Here is a 19,551-nt window from a genome sequence, read left to right on the forward strand (position 1 = left end):
TTTGACTGGGTGTGCTGTCCACGTTATGGCTGTCTTCTCTCCTTGTCTTATTTGGAACGGGTGTATCTAGTCGCATTTCAGCAAGAAACCTGTTCTTCGCTGCCGTCTTGAGCAACCGCTCTGGTCCCTTGCCTCTGCTTCTTTCCCTTATTCTCAAGTTCAGTGCTGTGGTCGCCCGGGGACCGTTCCTAGAGATGAACACTTGTATCCACCCTACACAGCGACCTCGATTGACTGTGTTTCCTGGATCAAAGTTCGGCCGTTCTTTCGCAATACCCTGGCGAGCTTTCCATGTGAAAGGCTCGCCCCGTCTTCACTTTGTTCGTCTTTGTCGAGTACACATCTCGGTTCCTTTTCGGAAGAGTTCGAGCGCAGGAACTGTGTGAACGGTTCGTCCGCCTGGCTTGTGTGGGTCGTCAGGCCGCAACCATCTCTCGGTTCGCCGACACCCTCTTCAAGATGCGACCCCTGCATCGGTGGAGTTCCGCAGTTAGCGGCACTGAGGCAGACTTGTGGGTGGCGGCCCTTTACAACAAAGCTCTCTTCTTTCTGATGGTGGTCATCCATTCTTTTCCCCAGTCGAGACGGAGCTCGACACGGAAGCACACCGTAGCGTTTGATGTTGGTCTTAGGTCACCACACGAGGATAACACGATTCCCCAGAGACGTTATACCGCCTGAGATGCTGAATAGATAATCCAACCACGAGCTGCAGCCGACCAAGTTCCTTTTCAAAGAGCACTTTGCGTTCTGTTCCGACAATCACGAAGTTCGTAAACACACCTGAGAGTGCGCCGAACCCGTCAGCGCGAGCGACGACCGGCTGCGCATAGACAGGCTCTTCAGTTTCGCAGTGTCTCAACGGAACCCACCCAGGCTGCGAGTTCACCACATTGCACTTGGAGGAAGGCGCTGCGTTTTGCGTTTTCGTAAAAGTGCACGACCCCCTTCTCCAACTTCGTCTGTGGTCCCTCAGCTACGCAGAGGAAAGCGCGTATATCTGATGTAATGATGAAACGGCTTCTCCTTGTACGCTTCTCGCACCCCGTACTGGCATCTCCCCTCGCCACCTGCGTTCGGTTCTGACAGCTTTTATGCCTCTCGCATCCGAGCTCTCGCGAACACCGAAAGAGACCACGGGGAAGGGTAAACGCCTTAACGGCTAGTAGATTGACGCATTTGTCTTACAGTCAAGTAGTTACTGAGAGACAGTAGCGACACCGCAACCATGCCTTTTTGTCGCCTCAACGATTTGCTAGAATGCTGAATGTTCTGTCTGAGGTGGGAACTCCGTTTGCGTCCTGATGAAAACCTAAGTTCGCAAGCATCCTGGGGGAGAATCACGCAAGAAACTCTCGCGTCGAACGTCGAAGTGTCTCGGAAAAACACACGCAAAGAAGTGAGCTGCGTTCTGAAGAGAAGCCGCTCTAGGCTCGCGGTCACTTGGAAGGAAAAAACTTCTGCCCTGACGGCTTGATTGTCTCTTGACAGCGGATATCGACGCAGCCGTTCTGCTTTTGTGATGACGCACCGACACGCTTCCAAAGCTGGCATTCTGACTCGTGTTTTCTTCAAAGTTCGCTTCCACAAGCACTCTGTGAAGACGGGGATTGGACCCCGACAGAAGAACGGACAAAGCGGTGGCTCTCAAGTTGAAACGCGAATGGTCTGTGGCATTTCTCCATGGGTGCGTTCGCAACGGAAAAAGATATGCTTGTCGGCAGCACAGCTGGAAAAATCTATGTTTTCGGTTTCGTGGTGCATTTACGGACTTCGCAGAACAAGACTTCTTTCGCGAGTAAAGCTGTTTCGCGACGCAAATTCGACTCGGAAGAGCCTCTCTTGAGAATGCGGACGACGGCTTGGGAGCTGTTCCGCGCGTTCGTCGAGTTCTTGACACCTTGCGCTCACGAAGTCACATCTAGTGCAAATATCCACATGAAACTCTTGCGGTTTGCGAAGCTGCGTTTCAAGCTCAACTGATTCCTTCGAGCGACTTGCTTGGCAGAAGTAAAAGTTCCACCTCGACAAGGACGCTCTCCTTACAGGCCCACCACTGGAGTCTTTGCCCTTGTGGCACCGTCCTACACAAGTGCTCGCAGAGTCATCTTGAGCTGTTGTGTTTGAGAATGTCTCTCGTCTTCGGTCGCGGACATGTGTCGTATTTTGGATTTGCCTGCCCGTTCGAACTCAGCTGTAGTCTTTTAACGCGAAAACTCGCCGGTCTTCAGCGTCATCGGACGAACTGCCTAAATGAGCTCTCTCTTTTGTTTACCGACTTGCCGGCACCTTAGTTGGCCGTGTGCAACGCCTACAGCTGTTTGCCAAGAAGCGTATGACACTTCTCAAACACGCGCTTCTGATTCCTCACCAAGACGGAAGAAAGAACTCCAGCATACACCCACGTAGCCACGTTCAGCTCTGCATATCTGGCGCCCACTCAGTATCCCAGATCCTGCAGAGTGTCTGCATGTGCGATTTGTATCTCACCAAAGTGCATATCTATGATCAACGAATACAATGGTACGCTTCTCAATGGAACGGTATTCACATATATACCGTATGTAAATGTGTAACTATACCATTTGTGTACGTGTATGTATCTGCATGTGCCCCATGGTTTTTCTGTACTTTGAGGCGGTCCTAACGACTAGAGTGAGGAAACCAAACTGCAGCGAAGATATTCAGAAGAGGAAGCCGACCTATGACAAACACAATGGGAGTCTGGCTCTGTGTTGGTGAAGACCGCTGGATTCTGCGGACGTCTGCTTTCCTCTGCGGGCCGCTTTTCGTAGACTGCATGCGTCTTGTCCAGCGAGCGTTTTTTCGTGTTCCGACTCTCGAACCTTCTGGTCTTTGGAAAAACTTCTTTCCAACTCGAAGAATCAGTTGCACCTCAACATGATTCGATTCGAGCCTCAAAGAACCTCTTTCTCTGACTCTCTGTCGCACTTTGCCTTCGTTCGCGGCTACAGCTGTTTCTGTGCGTCACGTTCGACCGAGAGACTTTGGGAATTCTTCAACGCAACGTCTCGAACTTTCATCCTTTCCCACGCTCTTTTTCTGTTTCTTCTTTTCTGACGAACGAACGCGTCGCACCGCTAGGCCGTCTCGGCTCGCCTGAAGCCTTTTGTGCCTCCGAAACATGCATTCTCCGTCCATGCCAGTCTGAATTTCTGCGTATCTTCTTGGCGTCGCGTCTGCCACTGCTGAAGCGCCTGAGCGTTTTTTCTTTCGGTATGTTTCCGCGCTCTTTCGACTTTTTTCTTCCCTCGCTCTTTTTACCCTTTCTCCCTGATCTCCGTCTCTCGTCTTTCGTTGCAACCACGCGCGCCGCAGGTCCGCGGGTTGCTGCCGTGTCGTTTTTGCCACCGGAAGAAACGGGCGTTTTTCGATGGCCCTCAGCTACTGTTCTGGTCCCGTCCTTTCCCTGTGTGATTGCGTCAACCGTCACAACGGGATTCTGCTTTTTCCGTTTACTTTTTTCTCCACTTTCCGTTGAAAACGAGTCCCTCGTCGACCCGGGTCCCGGAGGGGGGGAGGGGGGCGGGCAGCACGGCATTTCCCCCAGCTTGCTCTTTTCTTAGACCCCACGACTTGCCTGTGTTTGCTTCTTCACCCTTTCGAAGTGGACAAGACAAAGGTTTCTTCTCCATTCCTTCTCCTTTGTCCCCGCCGTTCGGTTGTGCAAACACTGGTCTCTTCCGCGGCGTTTCTCTTCCGCCGAAGTCATCCAAGACACCGTGTGCTACTCGTTTTCCCTGATGTCTGTATTCGAGGAAAGTTCGGGGCAGGTCTCCGGTTCTCTTCCGTTCTCTGGACAGGGTCGTTGTTCTTAGACGCTTTCCTCGGGAACTCAACTCTCCTGCGCTGGCCAGGATCCCCATGTCTCCCTAACGCTTCTCACGGCCTTGATGTTTTTCAACTACTTTCCTCGTCTTCACCACCCTTGCTGTTTATTCTTTGTGGTTTGCACCGCCGTCTCTGGGCGTCTTCGGCTCGTCTCGATTTCTCTACGTCCTCGCCTCTCTCCCCTTGAGTGGCTTTCCTACCAGCTTCGTCCTCCCTTCCTCTGTTTTCTAAGCCGTCGACGCAGAGCGGCACACTCCGCCCCGCAGGGCCTGCTTTGCAAGACGAGAAAGTTCTCTGCGTACCCGAAGAGGAGCAAGCGAGGTCTTCGGTCACCTCGTCCTTGTTTGACGCGCCCAGTGTTCTCCTGGAAAAGCGAAATGAGTTCGGCGGGGCGCCGGAGTGACTTGCCTCCGAAGAGCGATCTGCGCAGGGTGAGTCGGAGCTGGGACTCGATTGTTCTTGCTTGAAAACAGTGTTTTCCAGTCTTTCTGCAGGACAGAGAACCACGGGAATGGCGTACTTTTCATTCTGGAAAAATGTCGCATACGACCCGTTCCTGTTTCTCGACACGGTCGGTTCCTCGGCAGGCTGCCACCCACTCACTTGTGCTTCTCGACAGAGAGACGCCGTTTCGCGAGCGGAGGAAAAGTGCAGATCTAGAGATTCGAAGTCACTCGTTCTCAGGTTGACATGCCTTTCCCTGCATGCGCCTGTGGGAATCCGCACTGCGCCTTCAACGCGGAGAAAAACAAATGCCGTCGAGCTTCGGTCTCACGCCCGTCGCTGCCAATTCAGGTCCCTGCTCCGCTGCGTCTCTGAGTCTCTGTCCATTCGAGTTCCACTCTCGCGAGCGAACAGTCGTCGCGAGAAACATTTACATGCAGCCACTGGCGTCGTCTTCTTTACTTCTGCGTTGAGTCGTGCGTCTCTCGCTCCTGACAGCCTTTCGACCGGCGGAGCCTGTGGTGATGTCTCGCCGGCTCGGAACGTCTCGAGCCTATGCCTCTGCGCCTGAATCCGAGCGTTCCTCAACTTCCCTCGCGGGCAAGCGCACAGCGTCTGACGTAGGGGGCGGCCTCTGAGGGACTTTCCAGTTCAAACGGACATCTGAGAGTGAACTCCGTGCGAACAACTCTGCTGCGTTGACGCGTTGCGACGAGCCTCTGGAGTGCATGTGGTGGAGTCGCTGGAGCAGTGAGTCGAGCTCCGCCTCGCCAGTGTCGTTCCTCTCCCCGTCGACGCCGTCTGCGTCACGGAAGTGGAAAATCCAGTTCAGATGTCCAAAGAGGCGCTGCCAGGGTCTTGGCCAGCGCGGCGAGCTGCAGGAGCGCGACCTGGAGTCCCTGCAGGGAGGGAAGTTGAACACCGAACCTCCCCCTCCTGTTGTCCCGGAGCTTCTCTGTTCGACTTTGTCTGTGCAGTGTCTCCCCATGCGTCGGTTTCCTAGGCAGACTCTCTAGAAGCATTTGCTGCGCAAACTCCACTGTTCACTGAATCAGATGTCTCCTTTCGTTCTCAGGCGAGAGAGTCCGCCCCGCGCTCGCGCATCTCCCGTCAAGCAGAGGGCGCCTCAGCCTCCTCTCCGGAGTACGCGCTCCCGCCGGCCTGGCAGCAGCGGTCTCTGCCACTCGATTCCGACTCTGCGTCCTCTTCCTTCCCGTTTTCTTCGCCATCTGCGTCGCCGTTTTTCGGAGAGTCTCAGCGCATGCAAGCAGCGCACCAAGTGCCGAGCCGAGACAGGGGGGATCGAGTGAGGCAGCTCGAGGGCGAGTGTCTAGACAGCCTGCAGTCCTCCCTGCGAGTCGTCGCAGAGACCAATGAGGTTTCACAACGCACTGCAGTCCAGCTCGATGCGCAGTCCGGTGAGATGCAGAGGAGGCTCCCCGGTTCCGGTGGAGGCGCCTCGTGTGTCGCAAGTCGAGAACCAGCTGCTGGTTTCGCTGCGTTCCATTTGGACCCTGTGGCTGGGGGTGCATGCGCGCTGTTTGTCTTCTTGCGCAGTTTTCGCTGCTTCTTTCTGGGCCTCCTCTCTGCTTGCGCTTCCGGGGAAAAAGCGAATGGAGGGAAGATATGGCTTTTTGCTTCAAGTGTCCAGGGACAAAAGGCATTGACGCGTGCCATTGTGCACTGGAGAGAGAGGTCGCTTCTTCGATGCTGCAAAGAAAAAGGCGTTGTTCCAGTCTGGAAAAATCGGAAAATAAACACCCTCACACTGCGAAGGAGTGTCCAGGCAGTGGTGATCGCGTCTTCGATATTTATTTCAGGGACGCTCTTCTTCTCTCTGCTTCATCCTCGTTTTATGTTTCTACTTCTTTTCCTTTTTCTTTCTTCGTTTCCTTCGCCGCCTTCCTGAGTGCGTCCGTCTAGCGCGTTTTCCGTGCTTTGCTCCTCTTTTTAGGGTCGCAAGGCCCAGAAGAAACTGGGCGTCGAGCCACCCGGCTCAGACTACGGGGAGGTCGTCCTTCTGTGTTTACATGTTTGCCCTATCTGTTTGTGTGCTGTTTCTCGCGTTTCCTCATTTCCAGAGCAACTTCGGGGAATAAAAGACACGACAGACGACATCAAGGCGAATCTTCAGACTTCGGACTACTTGCTGAAAGGGATGAAGACATGGTGGGGATCCTTTACTCAGCTCTTCACCTCTCCGCCTTCCCAGAGAGTTTCCTCTTCTTCAGAAGGAAAGAAAAGCGTCACACAGAGAGACAGAGAGAACCTCCCGGAATGGGAGAGAGAACACAGAGAACAAGATGCACAAGAAGAAAGGAGACGGCAAAGACTCATCCAGGCGCATCGAGCGCGAACAACCGACTTCGACACGAGGCTCGAAGGAGATCTTGAGAAACTTTCTGTCATGGTTCGTTCAAAAGAGAGTCTTTCCTTCCTTTTAGAGCACTATTACCGACTTTCTGTGGGCTTGAGCTTTGAGGAGAGGAGATTCTGCGCCGCTCTTGTATGTGAACGCATATTCTTCAATTTATTTACTTCAGTTCTGTCTCTTGTGAGACGGGATACAGAGCGGGAAGGACACACAGACGCGTTCAAGCTTTGCGTCAACAGTTGCACCGCGTTTTCCACTCGAAAAAGAGGCGTTTCAGGGGACAAGAACAGTTCTGTCGAGAGCGAGTAAATTGACAGCTCTTTGGAGGGACGTCCGAGACAGGGGATGTGACACAAAGTCGAAAGCAAGTCCAGTTGGAATTTGAGAATGGGTCTCTTCCCCAAAACGTGGAGACAAAGCTTAGAAGACGTAACAGAGTGGCTGTCAGTGCGTTGTTGCTCGGGTGTATGTACAGCTGGAAGAGCTTCACGGCCGAGCGGTCCAGATGAACGGAGCTTTGCAGGAGCAGAACAATTTGCTCGACGAAATCAACCAGAACGTGGATGCGAATCAGCAGACTTTGGAGAGGCAGAGGAAGACGATGCAGAAGATCATCAAGAAAGGATAGCTGCGACGCGAGGCGGAGTCGAAGTTAACGACTTTGCCTCGAGCAAATATTTACCTCGTTTCCTTGTGGAACTCTTCACATGTATATGCAGATGTGTATAGGTATAGAGGCTGCAGTCGTTACACACCTTTTTTTCCAGTGCCGAATCTGGCATGTTCAGAGTCTGTCGAAGATGCCTTGTCGGCCTTCGGGTGTTTTTTGGGTTGCTTCAGCAGGAATGCAGACACACGGGAGAGTTTCAAAGAAAGCAGCGATGAGACGGGAACTCCCGAAGGAATACGGTGACGTTTGTACAGCTCGCAGACAGGTGCCGGGTGTTCGTAGACACGCTGGATTTCCCTGCTCTCGGCGTACTGAACATGGCGGTCTTCTTGTTCCTCGTCTTTCCGCCGCGCTTACCGGTTCGAGTGTATATACACCTTGCCTCTGCTGTCTGTGAACAGCTGCGTGCAACTTGGTGGTTGGTGGGCGTTCTTTTGGAGTGAAAACGCGTCTCGCGTTTTCAGCGACTTTTCCGGGGAGACACACCGTTTGGAATATGTCACGGCTCCGTTGCTGCATGTGCCGCTTCCCTGGCGTCGTGGGCAGTGAGACGACGCGAGAGGCTGTCAGGGAGCATGCAACGTCCTGCACACCCGCCCTGCTGCGAGTTCCCTCTTGAACCGGATCTGCTGATCTCTAGCAAAAGCACAAATCGATTCTGAAGCAGACTAAGACGGTAGAGTGATGGTAATTGAGGAAGAAAGAGTCGTTGTAAGACATGCAAACTATCCTCGAAAACAGAACTCTATATTTGAGGAACATGCTTCTGCTAGCAACTGCGTTACTGCAGCAGGTAAATGCATTTCCTTTGCATGATAGAGGCGTTTCCCGACTACGACGTCGAGTTGGCTGGATTCCTCCTCTTTGCAAGGGATCGCTTTCGCGCAGAGCGCAGCTCAGACGCTCGATAGTGCGTGCTTTCAGCAGCCTCGCAGACTGACGACGGCGCCAGCGAGGAGAAGGCTGCATTGCAGAGCAGAGAAACTCAGAGAGGAGAGACGAAGGCAGGAAACATGTGCAGGAGAGAGCAGCCGAGACGCCGGGAGGAAGAATTCCACCGGAAAGACGAAGGCGTCTCAGAGCAGCGAAGAAGGGGGGGAGAGAAGACCGAGTGGAACTCCACGCAGGTTTTTCACAAAGATAATCAGGGACTCTGGGATTCGCGGCGCTTTGGATCAGTCCTCCCTGAACGAGAGTCAGAGTCAGCTAGGAATCAGGAAAAAAAACTGTCAGATCGAATACGTGGTTTCGGTTCCAACCGCAGCCATACAGGTGTTTCTGTTCTTTCTTTTGGAATCTGCTGCGGCCTTCTTCGTGGGAGACTCTCAGTGGAGCGCATGCACGAAAGGAAGGACTGTGTGGTGAAAAAGAGACCTGAACAACTCTCTTGTGACGCGCAAAAAGACCTCTCAGAATCAGTTCTGCCGCCAACAGCCCCGACCCCTGCAGATGCGATTATGGAGCTTGACGCATGTCACCTGCTGTTTCGAAACTCTCCCTGCGTCCTCGCTTGTCCGGAAAGCTTTAGGAGACGAGAGAGAAAACACTAGGAAACTCTCATGGCCGTGATAAGAAGAGAATGAAGGATCAGAAGAAGCCAGGAACGAAAAAGGGAAGTCTTTTTCTCAGAAAATTCTCATTCGTCCTTGCCGAAACCTCCACCCTTCTCACACGGTGCTTCTTTCCCCGCGTTCGCTCTTCAGACTGCCTTCTTTTCCCCGTGTTTCCACCTTTTAGTCTTCCCAGTGCTCACCCTCCTCCGCCTTCTCCAGCCGCGACTCTTCACAGCTTCCTCCTTGTTTCCACTCACACCATCCTTCGTCTCTCTCCTCTGTACGCAGTCCGAAGGCTGCAGACTTTCCGGCTTCGTCTCCCCCTCGTGTCGAGGTGTCTGTACACCCCAGCACGGGAGACTCTGCCTTCAGGTGCTCGACGGCGATGGAGTCCTGGCGGATCGTGTGAAAGGCCGAGGCCGCCGCAGGTCTTTGTTCCTAAGAAAGAGAAATCTCAAGTTCTCGGTTGGTCGGTGCGGCGTTCTCAGCAGCTGCAGAGAGAGACCGAGCTCCGGAAGAGAGACAGGCGCTCGAGGACGCATTCGCGCTGTCAGAGGTGACTCCTACGAAGTGCGAAGAATTCGCGCATGCGTCTTGCACGGCGAAAGCCGAGTCGCCACCCTCTTCTTCCTCGAATCCCACCTTGGGCGTGTACACCCCAGAACCGCCGAATCCGTCCTCCAGTGTTCGTACAGCTGGCAGCGTCGTCAGCGCGCCTTCTTCCAAGTCCAAACTCCCCGGATCCTCGTTCTGTAAATCCACAAAGAAGGTAGAAACACCGGAAAGCGAAACGGGACTGAGGTCGATAGACACTCCTCTCGCGGGGAGGACAGCGCACACAAGGAGGAAAGAAAGCGGACGGCCGTTATTGTGTTTCATCGCAGTGCACGTTCTAAAAGGGAAGGACGAGGAAGTGAAAGACGTGGAAAAGGCGGAGAGAGAAGCGAACGGAGCCAGAGGAAAGGCGAGAGAAAGAAGGGGAGAGGACAGGGTGCAAAGAGAACGAACAGCGAGAGACCGAGAGGAGAGGCGAGTCAGAGAAGAGGAGAAAGGAGACGCGACAGAGAACGCACACGACACAGTAAAGCGGAGCTGAAGAACACAAGAGTGTACATACACCGGCCCCGGTGAGAAAACTGAACCTTACGAGGATCATCTGCTGGTAGTACAGCAACTCGCCGACCACAGCTTCCCACTGTTGCTGCCAGCTGAGCGGCAGGAGGTCCATGAGCTGTAAATACACAACATATGCATGCACGTTTACTGAGAGAAGCTCACGCCGCCTGAGTGTGCCTGTTTTCCCGAGAAAACCAGATCGAGACTCAGAAGCCGCAGAACAAAGGAAAGCGGATATCCGCAGAGCACGCACTGCGTTGTTTCGCTTCATTCCAACTGCAGTCTCTTCGACAGAACAAGAGCCACACACTCTTCAGTTTAGTTTTGCTTCTGCCTGCTATAGCCCCTGCCATCCTCGGGTGTACGTACAGCCGAGATGCAATGTCAGTCCACTCCATTACCGAAGCACAGGCGCTTTCGGTTCTGCGCGCTATGAAGAAAGAAATCAACCTGAGACTTTTTCTTTGAAGAGCCCGTGGAACGAAAAAAACCATCAATCTTCCACTCCCAACATCCCGTTTGCCCTCTTCTCCACACTTCCCTGGTCTGTGCTTTTTTCCCAGAAACTTCTGCGTGCTGGAACCAAGAACGAGCTCTGAGTGGCAAGCGCTCGGCTTCGGTTGTGCATGCGCGTTTTATTCGTCCCCCTGCCGTACCTGTGCAACTCTCCTCGCGTCCCAGCCTTCCGTACACTCTTCTTCCGGTTTCCTCTCTTCTTGTCTCTTCTTCTTCTTCCTGTTTTTTCCTTCTCGGTCTCCCGCCTCAAAGTTTCGTCTCCCTCCTTACCTCCGGTTTCGCCTCGAGCGTGGCGCCGACCAGCTGAGCAACTTGGAGCAGGTGTGCGGTGTATCCGCAGGTCTCGCGTCTTTCTTTCTTCTGTCTGCCGCGTCTGCAGCCGCCTTCCCCCTCGTCCTCCCCGTCCGTCTCTCTCCGTCGCCTGTCTCCTTCTGTGCTGGTCCCGGACCCCAAACGCTCGCGAGAGCTCTCTCGCCGCGCCGACTCTCGATCGCCGCGCTTCCGCTGAAAGTGAGTGACAAGGAGCGGCACAAGCCGAGTCCGGAGAAGAAGGCGGGCGCCTTCGGAATCGCCACGGTGCAGCAGAGACTGCAGCATGTCGGTAACCGTGAGGTGAAGAAGTGTGTTCCACGGATGGAGAAAGAGGAGTTCGACTGCGAGGTCGAGCACCCCTCGTTCCAGCAACGCGGAGGCCGTCTTCACAGCGTTGCTCTTTAGCAAAGACTTGACCAACGTCAGCAACTCAAGCGTCTCCATTCCGACCGCGGGAAAAACGCCGTTCGCCAGACGCGCAACTCCAGCAGACGGACGCCTCGTCTTCTTCAGCCTCCAGCGAGGACGAAACATGGACGCAGAAGACAGACCTCCAGACGACTCTACGGGACGCGCAGCCGCCTGCGAAGAAGAGGGAGAAGGCAGAGAAGGCAGAGAAGAAGAAGAGGGAGAAGGCAGAGAAGAAGAAGAGGGAGAAGAAGAGGGGAGGACGCCTTTAACGCGTTCAGTGGGGGTTTCTTTGTGTTCTCTTTCGAGGTCTTCGTCTGCCCCGACTTCCTCATCAGAAGGGACCTCCTCGAAGCCGCAACACGCAGTCAGTTTCGCCATCAGCCGGTCGACGTGGGGGTGTATGTACAGCTCGACGAACTCGCCAGCTTCGAGCTCTTCGATCCACTTTCGGTCTTCCTTCGCGACGACGGAAGCCGCGAGCGTTTCATCTTCGACTGGGAAGCTGAATTCCGGCGTCGTCCGCGAGTCGCTTTCTTCGCACTCTTGCTCTCCAGAAAGAGTGTGGACGCTTCTCTCTGACTTTTCCTGGTTGGCCTCCCCGTGTGTCCGCTGAGACTCCCCATCGGAGGTCCCGCCAAGACAGCGAAACGCAGAAGAGACGTCCTCCTCCCCGACTGTCTCTCCCGTCTCTGCCGCGAGCCCATCTCGCGCAGCGGCAGAGACGGCCGCTGAGGACCGCGGCGCAGAAGACGAATCCGAAGGTGGCTGCTTCTGTGTTTCTTCCTCTCGAGACGCGTTGTTTCTCCCCTCTTCTTCTTTTGCCTCTCTCTTCTCGTCTGCTGTCGAGACATCCGACGCGTCGCCTTCGCTGGAAGCACCCAAACCCCCCTCACGGCGGTCGGCGAAGTGTTCCCTGGACTCTAAATCGCGTCTCTTCTTCTCTGCATCCTCCGCTCCTTCCTCCCTCCTTTCTTCCTTCTTGCCTGCCTTCCCTTCGTCCGTCTGTTCCTGTTTTTCTTCTGCCGTTCCTCCCCGACCTGTCTCCCCTTCTCGCGCGCCGCCGTCTCGTCCGGTCTCCGAGTCTCGCTCCGCGCCGCTGATTTGCCGCTCCTCGCCTCCGTTCTCCCCAACTTGCACAAACGCGACTTCGCCGCCATCTGCGGCCTCGGAGGCCGCTGCGTCTGTGCAGTCCATCAGGGCGCCGAGCGTTGGCGGGTCTGAAGAAGGCCCTCCGCAAACCTCGGAAATCTGGCTGTCTCCCACACAAGTGCAGCAGAGCAGATCCGTCAAAATCGACACTCCCGAGGAGACGCAGGAGGCGCACTGGAGAGGACAGCAGACGCGCATACCGCGAAAGCAAATGCGAAGCGGCGAGCGACGGAGGCCAGCAGGCCGGCGAAGAAAGGAAACGCGACACCGGAAGTCGCCTCTTCGCAGGGAGGAACAGTGGAAGGAATACACCGACTCACTGCTTCCTCGGGGCCGAAACGAGAGGCGAAGACTAAGCAACGGCGAACAGGGAAAACACATGGGAGAAAACGCGCAAAACGAGAACAAGAAGAAGCAGAAGAACGAGGAGAACAAGCCGGAGAGCCAGAGGGAGAAGAGCAAGAAGGAGAACGAAAGCAAGAACAAGAACACCAGCACGAAGACCAGAATGAGGGAAGAGAGCTAGAAGAAGAAGCTCAAGGCCGGCAAGGAGCAGATGAAGGAAAGCAAAAACACCAGAAGGGGGAGAATGAGAGGAAGAGTGAGAGTAAGCCGAAAAACAAAGAAGAGGCGCACGGCCGAGAAGAAAAGAGCACCGGAAAGGACTCTTTCGCTCGCGATCCTCTCACACGCGCGCCTGTTGTGGTGTCTGCCCCGATCCACCTCTTTTCATCTGCATCTCCGCTCTTGGGTTGCAGCTCCACTGGCTACGTTTTTCCGAATTCTAAGTGGATGAAGCGACGGGTGTCTCTGTCGCCCATTATGAACAGCGAGGCGCGCCACAGGGACAGCCAGTCTGCTTTTGTGTGGGGTGTTGAACTGTGATGTTGAAATGATTCTCCTTTTCTACAGATGCAATTAGAACTGAACAGGTCGTTGTTTGGATGTAAAGGACGACTTTCTTGCTGCACATCCTTCTGCAAACGAGTTTTCTTCCCTCTTCTTTGCCGATCTTGCTTTCTTCGACTCTTCATTCTCTGTCTCTTCTCTTCGCTCACCTCCGAGGTTACCATGTCGATGAGTTGGAGGAGGACGCGCTCGCTGGTCAGGTCTCTCAGAAGAACAGGGAAGTACGAAATGAAAAGTCTCTGATATATCAGCTCGCGCGCCACAAGAGTCACGCAGACTTGGCCCTCGAGGCCGCACATGACGTCTGCTTGGTTGGCCTCTGCGTCGCCGGCCGCAGAGACCTCGACAAGCGACGAAGGCTCCTGGACGCTTCCTCGCGGAGAGGCGGCGGACACCCTCGCGTCCGTCGTTCGGGGGCTGCAGGCGGTTCCTCCGGACACTTCAGAGGCGAGACGCGGGGAGGGCCGCGTCGCTGCAGAGTGCTTCAGCAGCTGAAAGAGAGTCGGAATGATCGTGCTCGGTTCAATCAGCGTCTGCGAGGGTCAGACACACGACAGGACGCAGAAATACGACACAGAGAGTGGGAGAGGAACAAACGCGAGACAGGAAAGACACGCAAAAGGGGGAAAAAAGGTGAGAACAACTCCATTCCTTCGTGACACCGGCGTCTCCGTGCTGGTCTCCTCCTGTGACTCGAGTCGCTTCTGGAGAAAAACGCGCTCAGAAAAACGGCGACACGAAGAGTGTGGGTCGGGGCGGGGGCGGGAGGGGAGCGGAGGAAACCGATTCTCTCTCCGCTCTCCACACAGTGCATGTGACTGAACGGAAAAGTCCTACGTGAGAGACACTGGGAAGAAACTGTGAAAAAGTCGACTTCCGACGCGACCAAAGAGAGCTTCCTAGTCAACGCTGACTTCCAAAAACACTCCAGAAAGTTACAGAATGCCTACAGCTACGAGCACGCATGCGTTGTCTTGTATGTTTGCGAGTCAAACAGGCTTCCACGACACTCCGGTGTTGAGACTCTTCCAAATCAAGCAGACACACTCGAATAAATAAATACACAAATCTATATATATATATATATATGTATAAATATAAATATATATATATATATATTGATACATATAAAATATACTTGAATGTGTTGATACATCTCTCCAGCTAGCACATGTTTTTATGCGTAGCAGGGAGGGAGTGCGGGTAGCATGCATTTTTGTGAGCGGGGGTCGCCGTCGCATCTGCGCTGTATGTACACCGTGGTGCGCGGTGTTCAGTTTACCGGAATGCACTGTTCGACGTAGAGGATGCATTTGTACAGATCTGCGAACAGCAGAGAAAAGGAAAACAGCGCCCTCAGCGATGAGGAGAGAGAACCGTTAGAGTCCTCGCGAAACTGAAGTGGAAGGTGCGGAAGGCCCGGGGGAAACAAAGTCAAAGAAGCTGAGGACAGGGTTTCTTGGAGCAGCCTCAAGCGACGCGCGGAACCGGGGAGAAGAAGAAACGGGAGAATCCACGAAAGAAGGGAGAGAAGCCAGAAAACAAGAGAGAAGGCAAAGACAGAACCTTTCTGAACCGCAGAAGACGATTCAGTGAACCGGCGAAGAACACAAACCTGCAATCGAGCGACTGTAGAGGTGACGCGCAAGTGCGTCCGGCGCATCTCCGAGAGAAGCGAGGTAATTCACTGCCTGTCAGAAAGACACCGAAAGGCAACAGGAGAGGACGGAAATGCAAAGAGAAGTGAAAGGTTACCGAGTCCCGAGAGAAAACGACGTCGTGACAGGCCTGCACAATGAAACTGGTTGTGTCTGACCGCGACAACACAGAGCACAAAAAGAGGAAGAATAAAAGCATGGAAAACACCGGTGTGCCTCCGACCCATTGTTGTTGTCTTCCTTTATATCTTGTTTCTTCCCGGTCTTCTCCCTCTCCCTCCGTTTATCTCGTCGCTTCTCTCTCTTCCTCCCTCTCGTGCTGGATTTCCTTTCTGTTCTCTCTCCACGTTTCACTGTCTTCCTCTGTCGATCTGTCTCTCGCTGCTTCAGCTCTGTTTCAAAATGTAAACGCGGAAGAAAAATCTGTCTTGGTCCCGTCAAGAAGAATCGTTCGTAAACTCCGAGTCCATACACAGGACAAGTCTGCGCCGCATGCAGCGAGACGCGCTGAAAGATCTCTAAAAATCTCGTCTCCCAGATCTCTCACCTCTTCGGGGTGAGCTTTGACGATAGACTGCCAGCACCGCGAGAAGTAGCCCGCCAGCACGGGATTCAGCTGTACATACACCGGAGAAGTGCCAAGACAAGCGTGAGATGAGGAAGTGGAAAGCGAATCAGAGAGAACGAAACGCGCGAGGTCACAGACAGCGGGAAGTAACAGAGAAAGGTGACAGAAACAGGGCCGCCGAGAAATCCACAGAAAGAAAAGAAGAAACGCGATCGGGGAGAGAAGAGGTTCGCGAGGCAGACCCGGCAGAAAACGGGGAGAGAGGACAAGTGTCGAGACAAAGAGGTTGACAAAGAAAGCGTCTTACTGGGGCTGGATTTGCAAGGAAATTCCAAAAGGCGTCCCGAGCAGCTGCGCAGCTCGGATCCGTCAACAGCGCCCTGTAAAATTGCATGCACGAAAAAGAAGTTGCATGCAGAGAGGAAATCAGGGCGAGCGTCTTTTACGCGGAGCGACCTTCAACTACCAACGCAGAGGCTCAACTGTGTGGCTCCAAACTCGGAAAAAACGCGACGAAACGCATAAAAAACGAGAAATGACGTAGGCAGGAAAACAACGCAGGGATTGTTTCTTTCTCTCTTCCTCCATTGCCCCTCACCTGCCCCACCTGTCAAGTCAAAAAAGTATTCACGTACACAGATGTATACTTATAAATATGCATATATATATATATATATATAGCGACAGAGAGACTTTGCAAGTCGTGTGTACAACAATATATATATATATATATATATTCTCGTTAGAAGAACCGCGCAGTATGTCGGTCGCAAGAGGACGCATTTCCCCAGTTCTTTCCTCTCTCGAGCACGCACAGAATGACCGGAGAAGCGTGCGAGCAGAAGACCTCGGCTGCGTAGTATGGACTGCTGAACTTTTGTGCGAAAGACGCGTCTTCCCCCGGGAGGACGGTGAGGAGGCGGACCAATTCGCTGATCACCACCGGGCTGCTGAGGCTGTACGTACACCCCACACAGAGAAAACGGAAGAGCCAACGCCGTTTCTGTGCATTTGTGTTGGCGAGAAACAGCGACTGAGGGCGTCTGGGTACACACCGCCAGGAAACAAGAGATACCCTTTTACAACGCGCGCGTCTGCAAATGAATTCGCTCTCGTTTCTTCTCCTTTCTTGTCTCTTCCTTCATCGTCTGCATCTTTCTCTGATTCTTCTCTCTCGCGTCCCCCGTCTCTCTTTTTTTCGCTGTGTGGCTCCTTCGCGGCAGCGGCGCTTGCGTTGCGCGTCTGAGTTTCAGAAGAGCCTCGACTGCGAACGTACAATCGAATCAGAGCGGTTTCCTTTGCATGCAGCTCCTGCATAAATTGGTCGCTGTTGAGGACGAGTTCGAGAGTGGCTGCAGCCGCAGTTGCGCGAGCTGCTTCGCTCTCTGCCGGGGACGCTGCAACCGAGTTCTCCGAGTCTCCTCGCTCGGCCTCCCTCAGAAGTTCCACGTTTTCTGAAGCGCAGAGTTCTCTGTTTTGTATCCCATCGCCAGACACCCCAGAGGCCGACGGAGAGTCCAGTCCGCAGCCCTGCGACTCAAACGCGTAGGGCGTCGCACTCAACAGAGCCGAGAGACACTGCCTGCACAGCCACCGAAACCTGTTCGGAGTCAAGGACCTTCAGACTCAGAGAACCACAGACGAGGAGACGCAGCGAAAAGACAAAGAAAAAGAGGAAGAGGCGCAGGCGAGAGGGGGAGACAAAGAGAGACGGAGATGCATATACAGGCGGCGGAAACGGCGGAGAAGGAAAGAGACAGAGAAGACAGAGACGTCCATAGAGAAGAAAGGGGAGAGGAGGCAAGCAAGAGGACGCCACACAGAGGAATCGATGAAGGCCGGTGAAGACAAAGGAGGGAAGAGACAGAGGGCAGGAAGCACGCAAACGAAAACAAGGAGAGCGAAGAGTTTTGCTCGCGTCAGGAAGAAGGTTGCTGAGTCGGAAGGAACGAGACCCAGAAACGACGCGAGAGATTCACAAAAACGGCAGACAAGAAGAACGCGTACAGCGAGACTATCCGTACTTACTGATGGTCTTCCTCCTCTTCCAACATGGACCAGTACGAACCGCCGACTTCCTCCATCTTCTGTGTCTGTTGTCCCCTCGTCGCGCATGTAGCCGTGAAGGAGCCAAGCACTCCCGCTTTGCTTCGTTGGTCTAAGAGAGGCATACAACCAATCCGGTCTCTCGTGTATCTCCCTTGCTTCTTCTTCGTCACCTTCTCTGTTGTCGCTTGTTTCGCTCTCGTTTTCTCCCTGCCGCTCTCCGACCAACTGGCGGCATGTCTTCCCTCCAACCGCGAAAACGCCAGGCGCCGGTCGCGTTCGCCTGCACCTCTCCCTCCTCCGTTCCGGAGTCGCGCGCGGCCCGGTTCCCTCTCGAGTGTCTGTACACTGTGTCCCCGACCTGTTGCTTGTGGGCGCGACAGGAGGCGGGAGATTCAGATGCCGCAGTGGCCGGCAAGAACGCGCAGTTCCGATTCTCACCAATCGGACAGGAAAGCGTCCCTCGTTCGCCACCACGAGTCTGCACCTCGCCGTGGAACTTCTGCTCAGGCTGACGCGCTGCCCTCACTTAGGTGGACGCAGGCTCTGCACGCTGGGTTGTGCACGCTGGGTTGTGCCGGCGCGTCTTGCCTCTCCGCGAGTTTCAAGCGTCTTCTCCAAGAAAGACGAGCAACGCGTTGCAGAGAGAAAACGCGTACAGATGGGACCGAAGAAAAGCGCGTGTGAAAGCGAGGAGAGGCGCAGAAAGGAAGGCGAAAAAGTAGGCGCGACAGCAAGAACGGCAGTCAGGAGGAAAGAAAGAACAAGGTCGGGGCACCGCTGTGTCCTCGCTGTTGTCGGCCGCGGAACATCAGAAAGGAGAACAGACACGCAAGCCGCCATCACGGCCAGCGAGAGAGACTCAAAGCTCCATCTGACTCGAAGCGAGGAAAACCACGAGTAGCAGTGGCGGTAAAGCCCCAAAAAGCGGACGGAAAAGAAGAGGGCAACGAAAGTTGAGCAGGCGATTAGAAACAAGGCAAACCGTTTGCGTTCCCGGAGGGAAAAGGAGAAAAAGAGGCGAAAAGAACGAGAAAGGAAATCCGCGAAAAGAAACGGGAAGACACCCGCGGTGACAGCGCAGCGGCGGCGACGAGTGCGGCGGGCAAGACCAGAAGACCTGGGGACGGAAAAAGCATGCGGAAAGAGAAAAAGGTACAGAGTTTGAGAGGAAAGACGAAGACTTGGGAAAGCCAGGAAGCGAAAAAGGGTAAGAAAACGGCGTTCCTCTGCGAGTTGAGACCCAGACGAAAACTTAGGTCGCGGCACACCTGGTGCCGCCTCCAGGGGCAGAATGGACGACGTGGAGGAGGCGAACTCGCGGAATCCTCGCTGTCTTCGAAAGCGACGTCGCAGAACACGAAGAGCCGCAACGGCAGAGAGAAAATCAGGTGGCGTCTACTGCATGTTGTTGGCTTCTTGTGCGTTGCAAGGCAGGCTGACACAGACAGCGCGCTTTTCTGCGCCGTCAAGCGTGCATGCAGACCACGGAAAAGATCGTGGAAGTAGTCGACGGAGCCTGACCCAGGAAAAACGAGAACGCACCGGTCCGAAGAGCCAGTTGAAGCGCAAGGACAAAGAAGTTCCACTGCAGACAAAACGCGAGTGTTGAATCACGGAAGACAGCGTCTCGAGACTCGTGCTGGGTGCAACGGAAACTCCACTTCTGTTGAAGCCGACCTCTGCAGTTGCGCATCGGCTCTGAGAACGACGCGACAGGGAGTAGGAAGAAATGGAATCCGAGCGCTCTTGGCCTGACGACGAGTAAGGATATTTTGGGTACTGCCGCATTTCTTGTGGAGTGCAGTCCAAAAAAAGCAAGATTGAATTCGTGCGCACAAGCGATTGCAAGTTGCGACGAAGCTCGTCTGGTTCGTTGTGCACGCTTCTCTCTGTCGAAGACGGATTAGAAAGATCAAGTCTGTGTAGGTTGGCGCCTTAGTGGATATCGCACATGGTGGCTTTCTTTGTCT

At 54.2% G+C, this 19,551-nt stretch overlaps 3 protein-coding genes across 3 annotated transcripts; 2 read left to right on the plus strand and 1 right to left on the minus strand.

The window, feature by feature from the left end:
* The first annotated feature begins 2,900 nt into the window (after positions 1-2,900).
* On the plus strand, positions 2,901-8,131 carry TGME49_319940 (hypothetical protein). The gene is made up of 4 exons (XM_002369820.2): positions 2,901-4,283; positions 5,372-5,714; positions 6,378-6,706; positions 7,146-8,131. The coding sequence occupies exons 1-4, from the start codon at positions 3,915-3,917 to the stop codon at positions 7,296-7,298; spliced, it is 1,194 nt and encodes a 397-aa protein (XP_002369861.2). The 5' UTR covers positions 2,901-3,914; the 3' UTR covers positions 7,299-8,131.
* On the minus strand, positions 8,100-19,225 carry TGME49_319930 (hypothetical protein). The gene is made up of 11 exons (XM_002369819.2): positions 17,561-19,225; positions 16,809-17,114; positions 16,348-16,488; positions 15,840-15,912; positions 15,512-15,580; positions 14,922-14,997; positions 14,589-14,629; positions 13,456-13,839; positions 10,796-12,571; positions 10,041-10,124; positions 8,100-9,643 (listed from the first exon to the last, which is right to left on the minus strand). The coding sequence occupies exons 1-11, from the start codon at positions 17,701-17,703 to the stop codon at positions 9,332-9,334; spliced, it is 3,405 nt and encodes a 1,134-aa protein (XP_002369860.2). The 5' UTR covers positions 17,704-19,225; the 3' UTR covers positions 8,100-9,331.
* TGME49_319935 (hypothetical protein) lies at positions 8,161-9,061 on the plus strand. The gene has a single exon (XM_018782975.1). It carries the CDS (start codon positions 8,354-8,356, stop codon positions 8,888-8,890), a length of 537 nt encoding a protein of 178 aa, XP_018638048.1. The 5' UTR covers positions 8,161-8,353; the 3' UTR covers positions 8,891-9,061.
* Positions 19,226-19,551: the final 326 nt, after the last annotated feature.

Source organism: Toxoplasma gondii, chromosome IV, assembly GCF_000006565.2.
Source record: "Toxoplasma gondii ME49 chromosome IV, whole genome shotgun sequence".
NCBI classification, from domain to species: domain Eukaryota; phylum Apicomplexa; class Conoidasida; order Eucoccidiorida; family Sarcocystidae; genus Toxoplasma; species Toxoplasma gondii.